A 6,853-nucleotide genomic window follows, 5' to 3' on the forward strand; every position below is an offset into this window, starting at 1 on the left:
AGTTGGCTGGAAAATCCCTGCAGCATTTCTGTCATTTTCGTAACACCATAAGGTCAGCACACTTTATTAAATAGTTATTGAGGACATGAGAAAAAAAAAGACATGTATCATAAATATTTGACAAACATGTTTGCATTATTACACATTCCAATATGATATAATATACTGAATATTTAGATTGGCTTGTAAGAACACAACTGATGTACAAATCTTGCATGGCCCAATTATAGATGTTATTCAACATCAGTATTTTTACTCCTTTTTGGGCATCAGTTACAGCCTAGTATAACCGCAATGCTTTGAAAACTAGAAGTGTAGTACATCAAACAATGATTTGTTTGAATAATGGCAATTTAATTGCACAGCAAATTATTCTCCATTCCAATAAATATAAAACGTAGAAATGTCTCACCCTGTGTAGTGAGCAAGAGAGAAAGCAAAGACTGGGAAGAATTTAACTGTAAAAGAAGTGTAGTTCACACAAACCTCAAACATAAAGCAAACAAGCTATGAGATTCTGCGTTGTCACCTAAAATACACTACACAGTTTTTGTTTCCAAAAGTCCATTGTTCAGAGGAGAGCTTCTTTTTATACAGACTCTACTCAGGAGTTTCTCTTAGATGGGGAGAGGGGACGGGGCGGAGAGAAAAAATAATTCAGGGAAGACTTCCATTAGCTCAACCCTAAGGCTAATTTGTTGCACGTGTAGTTTCTACACTAGGAAGCAACTTGTAGGAAACAACACTGCAGCTGAGCAAAGGAGAGCTGGAAACTGTTGCCCAGGGTATGATATCACAAAATGACTTGGCTATATCCCCTCTCCAGCCTAGCATCAGGGCTCAGGCAGGAACAACCATCGCGCCCCCAGGGCAGCTTCGTGTGGTTAGATAAGAACCCTCTGCTTCCATCACTCTCCCTGAAATCTCCTGACCAGAAGCACACAGAAGCAGCTCAACCACGACAAATCAGTCCCTATTCTCTCTGTACATTTTTTTTTTTTTGTCCAATTTGTGTTCCTTTGCCTGGTAAGTTCTGAATGGCACTGTTAAACCAGACCACACAACTGGAAGAATTCACAAGTTTTCACACACATACACACTTTTACACCCCATATTCCAAGTATGGACTTACTGAGTTTCCTTATATAAAATAGCTTATACTATTTACTTATAGCCTACAATGTCACAATAACTACGATGTTCGTAAAAATCCAAGAGAAACTTTGAGCACGATTTCAGTTAGTCTTTAGCTAAACCTATTAAAGTTTCACGCGGTATCGTAATTTAAAGTACGTAACCCTAAAATCACCAAACATACACAATAATTACACAAACCTGAAGCAGTAACTTCATGATTTCTTAATCTACTACATTACACGCAGGAGATTTACAGTTCATTTAAAAAAACAACCCTGCTTTGGTTAGCATGCCACAACTTACAACTATGTATTTCCTTTGACTGGCAAACAAAAAGGCAAGACTACCTTTAGTGAAGCTTTTTCGGCTTAGAAGCACGAAAACAGTATTTCTCCAGACAACATGAATTTTCCATTTCCAAGCGTCCTCTGGACCCTTATAAGAAGTTTACCCCTGAAAACTGACATCTCCTTCTAGTTAGAAGGCGTAACTAACACCATGGCTTATCTAGCAACACTCCAACCCCCATCCTAGGCATCACTGCCAACTACGATCCCCTTTATATTAACTTCCACCATGTGCAGTAAATGATCCACAACTCACATGGTTTGGGGTAAAAGCAAAATCCTTCCTGAACGGCATACAATAAAACACGTGAAAATGGGATGACAGCGTGGCTTAAAATGTTTTGTTTCAGATTCTCTAACAGAATAACATATGAGGCAGTTCAATGGTGAGGCGCTTTTGTGTTTCCTAATAAGACAGCTCCCAGCAGAGAGTTTCCCATGTTTTATAGTGACATCTATCAGCCAGACCCGGGGAATCCCAACATCACTCAGCTTTCTTCAGCACCACTGTTTGAGAACAGCTTCCGGCCACGGAGTGGTGCAATCTTAACAGGTCTCTGGCGCACAAAGTGCATTGTGAAAATAAGGCAATGGAGGATAAGCAATGCTCTTCCCTGACATCAAAACCAAATCGTTAGGCATTAATTAACCGCAGGCTACAAGCATCAGAAATGCTCATCAGAAATTTAAATAACCATCACCTGATACGAATTGAAAACAGCTGACGCAGTGTACATCACAGGCGGACTGAGCATGGCATGGTGCTGAGTTTTGTAAAAATTCAATTAACCCAACCATCTATCAGACGGATACATCAAGACCAGGGGAAAATCTATTATTCATGTTAGAATCTGTGATGTGTAATCATGTTAATTTTTGGTTTGAGAAGAAACCCCTCTATGTTTTAGTGATTACATGATCATCGGGAAATTACACAAATATTTAGAACCTAGAAATTACTTTGTGAATGGCATAAACGTAATGCTACTTCAGAAATGTAATCAGATTATCAGCTGATTTCTCGGACCTGATAATACTAAGGACACCTGGAAGAACCCTTTGCAGTGGTAAAATCGGGAAAGGTCTTTGAAACACGATTGCTAAACTTATCTTCCGAAATTCTCCTTAAGGGCCTACATGTGAAGCTCTATAATGACACTCACCTGTTCTGATGCCCTGACGTGCCAAAGCATACTCCAAACGAAAATACTATGAGAACAAAAATTCTTGACATGATGTCAGCAAAAAGAAAACACCCAACTTTATATACTTCTCACATACACATTTTCACAAGGTGCAGACTGCACCTGTCTGTTCGGACAATGAGTTCGCCAAAAACTCTGCCACATCGCAAGGGCAATCGCAGTGCTCTGTCCTTTTCTTGTTGGACTCTCCAGAGACACAAACCCCTGACCAAGTCCACACTCCGGACTCGAAGTGATGGGAAGACTTTACAGTCCTGTCCAACTCACCTTTCCTCCTTCAGAGGAAAAGCCCCACACGGCTGCCCTTAACAGCAACTCCTAACGAAAGAGTTCAAGAAGGCACGCGCAAGAAAGCAGCCGGCCCATTTCCATTCTACTTGGCGAACGAAACCCCAAGGAATTAAAAAGTTTGAGGCGGCCCCAACCGAGGACCAAACTTGGGCTTTCACCAATGGCAATGCCTCGAAACCGGGACACTGGAGAAGGCGCTGCCCGTGGAATCCAATCCGCGAACCCTCCTCCTCTGAGGATCGCCCAGAGGCTTCCAAGCCCGAAACTCCACCGCTCAGACCGCGTCCGCCCGGAAGCCGTCGAAGCCCGGCGCCCGCCGCGCCCCGAGAGTGCGCCCTCCCCGCCCCGCCCGAGCGCGCCCCGCGAGGCGAGGAACTTACCGCACCGCTTGCACAGCACCCGGCTGACTTCCTTCTTGAGGTTCCGGCCCGTCTCGAGAGGGGGGAAGGATGCTCGGAAGGCGGCAGGCGCGCGGCCGCTGCTGTTGGCATCGGGCTCCATGAAGAAGATATACCTGCTGTCCTCCTTGAGCCGCCCGCAGGAGGGGAACGCGGGGTGGCCCCAGGCGCCCAGGCGCACGGTGAGCAGCGAGTCCTTCTTCAAGCCCCCGGCTTTCACAGCCCACACCTGGTGCACCTTCACCAGATAGGGCGCCTCGTCTCCGGGCTCGGCGGCGCTGAGCGCGGGGCCCGTGGGCCACGGGTGCACGGTCCGGTTGGCGGCGGGCAGCGCTCCCGGGCCGGCGGCTGACGGCTGGCGCTCGCCTCCCCACGCCCCTGCCTCGCCCGCCGCCGCCTTCCTGTCGAGTGCCCCCTGCTGCCGCCGCGGCGCGTGCACCTTTCCCTCTATCACCACCGCGGCGCGCTGAGCCAGCTCCTGCACCGAGCCCACGCTGGGCGGGGACGCGTAGCACACCGAGGCCCCCGCGGGAGCCGCCTCGTCGCTGGCGGCCGCCCCCGGCGCCAGGGCCGCGGTCCACAGCAGCAGCAGCAGCAGCAGCGGCGGCGGCGGCGGCGAGCGGGCGGCAGGGCCGGGGCGCGGGGCCCGGGGTCCGGTCCTCTCGGAGCGGCGCGGGGCGCGTCGCCATCTCATGGTGCGAGGTGCGTGCGGGCTCTTGGCTGTCGGTTCGGACTCTGCCTCGCTCTCTCGCGCTGCCTCCCTTTTCCTCTCCCCTCCTCCCCCCGCACCCCTCCCCCTTACCCTCCTCCTAATTTATTTATTGGCGGGAGCTGTGGGAGAGTTGTTTACGGGAGGAGGAGGAGGAAGGGAGAGAAGAGGTGGGTGGAACCACAGAAAGGCCAAGCAGTATAAGGGCAAAAAAAAATGTTTTTTTAAGCAAAATAGAAAAAAAAAAAAAAAGCCGCCGCCGCGGTTGCTGGGAGTGACAGGTCCTCCCCGCGCCGCCGCCGCGCCCGAGCCCGGCTGTCGGGGCTGCCGTCACCGGAGGAGGACGTGGAGGTGCTGCTCGGCGGGGAACAGTCCTTTGTGTGAAGTGATGCTGCGGCGGCTGCTGAGGCTGCGAGCGGGCGGCGGGGCGAGCGCGCGAGGGACAGATCCCTGGAGGCGGAGTTGCGTGCCTGGAAATCGCTGGGCGGCCGCGGCGGCAGCGCCCTGCGCCTCGCCGGCCTGTTTACCTGCGGGGCGAGCTCGGCCCGCGCCTCCCTTCCCCATGCTGATGCCCGAGCCCGGCCCGCGAGTCGGTCCTCCCGGGTCTTCCCTGGCCTGCGCGCCGCCTTCCTCTCCGTCGCCCCGATTGCTGCACTGGGAGGCCGGGCGGCGACCAGGCTGCAGTCTGAGGGGGCTGCGGAGATTTCCCGGGGTCTGAGAGGTGACGCTTCTTTGACCGGGGACCTGTTAGCCGGTTCAGGAAGGGAGCACGCGGGAGATGCGGGGCCTCGTGGCAGAAAAGTTTTGGGTGAACTGGTTACCGGAGAGTCCAAAGGGAGCAACACGTTCGCAGGAGAAAGGCTGCAATTAGAACAACTTTCTATCTCGCTCGCTCCCCTGCTAACGCCACACACAAGGAGCTCTTCAGGTTTGCTGCCTCTTCCACGGCTCCCCTCGTGGGACGCTTCAGGCTTGATTACCCTTGCCTTTTCTGCTGTGGAAATTCCCCGTTCGCCGTGATTTTCTGACCTGTGGGGTACTGCTGATCTGAGCATTGCTTGAATAAAATAGTGGCTCAATAAGGCCATTTGGTATAAAGTTTCTGGCACTTCGTCAACTACTCTGCTTTTTTAAAAAAAATAACTGAATGAAACGAAGGACGCCTCCGTGCCTGCTGGTACAAAGGATCCCAGGCATGAGGGGCTGTAGGTTAAATATTGTTCCATCTGAATATCACACCCGCCCCACCCTAACTCATCCCATCCCCCTCGGAACCCTCCACTGCTGTCCCGCCAAATTTAAGAAGCTGCTTTTGAAACAAGAATCCGTCATCTCCCAGGGATGTTCTGTCCCGGCAAGTACCACTCAACAGAAAGAACACATTTTTAGCATTTAAAGGAAACTTTCTCTTGTGCTTTTTATGGTAAAAAATAAATTCAATGATCTAATAAAATTGAGTCGAAGCTGTGTGTTATTCAATGGCCTACTAGATGCACGTTGTGAGAATTTAAGATTTTAAAAGCACTCTAGCTACATAATATCCTTTACTCTGGGATTCTGTGAAGTTGCCTCTAGCAGTTTCTTGAAAGTAAGTCACATAAACTTTAGACTTCTCTATATAAAAAGTAAAAGCAGATTGTAGGCCACAAAGATCTTTTCTTTTTTCCCCCTTGGCATAATATAGTTGGCTAGAAAACAATGCCTTACTCTCTCAAAGTACATCTTGGACAGATGGGGTACTGAAGCTCACTGTGTGTTTCAGCATGTGGGCATTCCTATTTCTTAGGGCTTGATGGTGCACTGCAAGAGTTGTAATAGTGCAGGTCTGACTTCCAGTATGTGTTCTCTTAAATGCTCGTGCTCCTGATTTATTGGAAGAAAGTGGTCAGACATCCAATCCTACTGGTGTCTTCACTCTTCTTTGACCTGACCTCACACCTTTCTGACTCTCAACCTGTTTGGAGTTGCAACTCCAGCCTAGAATGCTTTCTACCTTCCTCTCCACCTTTCTGACCTTGTACCAGCTATCTACTGCTGTATGACAGACCAGTCCAAAATTTGCTGGCCTAAAACAATATTGATTCACATAGCCCAGGATTCTGTGGATCGGTGAATTTTTTTTTTTTCTTTGTGGTACGCGGGCCTCTCACTGCTGTGGCCTCTTCCGTTGCGGAGCACAGGCTCCAGATGCACAGGCTCAGCGGCCATGGCTCACGGGACCAGCCGCTCCGCGGCATGTGGGATCTTCCCGGACCGGGGCACGAACCTGTGTCCGCTGCATCGGCAGGCGGACTCCCAACCACTGCGCCACCAGGGAAGCCCCTGGAGCGGCGATTTTGACTGGGCTCACTGATGGTGCTGCTGGGCGCTGACTAGTCTCAGACAGCCTCAGCTGAGACAGCTCATCTCTTAATGGATGTGGTCTCTTTCCTTTCAACAGGTTTAACCTGGGCTTGTTCATGGCGGCTGGACAGGTTCCAAGAGAGTGGCCAGAAGCATGCAAGGTGTCTTGAGGCCTAGGCTCAGAACTGGCATCTCACCACTGCCTGTGTTACAAGGTGAATTACAGGAGTACTCCCAATGTGAGGAGCTGGAAACTTGCATTGCCAAGGGGCAGAGATTCGGGAAGAAGAACTGAGGCCATTTCTACAATCCACTACAGATAGTATAAGCATCCTTTGAGGTCCACCTGCCCCCGTAGCCTTCCTTCTTAAGCACTAGACACTCAGAGTGACCCCAGCATTTGCAGCCCCCCTGCATTTGCAA

At 50.3% G+C, this 6,853-nt stretch overlaps 1 protein-coding gene across 1 annotated transcript in view; it reads right to left on the reverse strand.

The window, feature by feature from the left end:
• The window catches only part of NRG1 (neuregulin 1), a 1,020,295-nt gene extending 1,016,223 nt beyond the window's left edge, over window positions 1-4,072 (reverse strand). The window contains exon 1 of the mRNA XM_065899839.1: window positions 3,361-4,072. Coding sequence (XP_065755911.1) covers window positions 3,361-4,072 — 712 coding nt within the window. The remainder of the gene's footprint in view (window positions 1-3,360) is intronic.
• Between the last annotated feature and the right edge of the window lie 2,781 nt (window positions 4,073-6,853).

Source organism: Phocoena phocoena, chromosome 21 (genome assembly GCF_963924675.1).
Source record: "Phocoena phocoena chromosome 21, mPhoPho1.1, whole genome shotgun sequence".
NCBI lineage: Eukaryota > Metazoa > Chordata > Mammalia > Artiodactyla > Phocoenidae > Phocoena > Phocoena phocoena.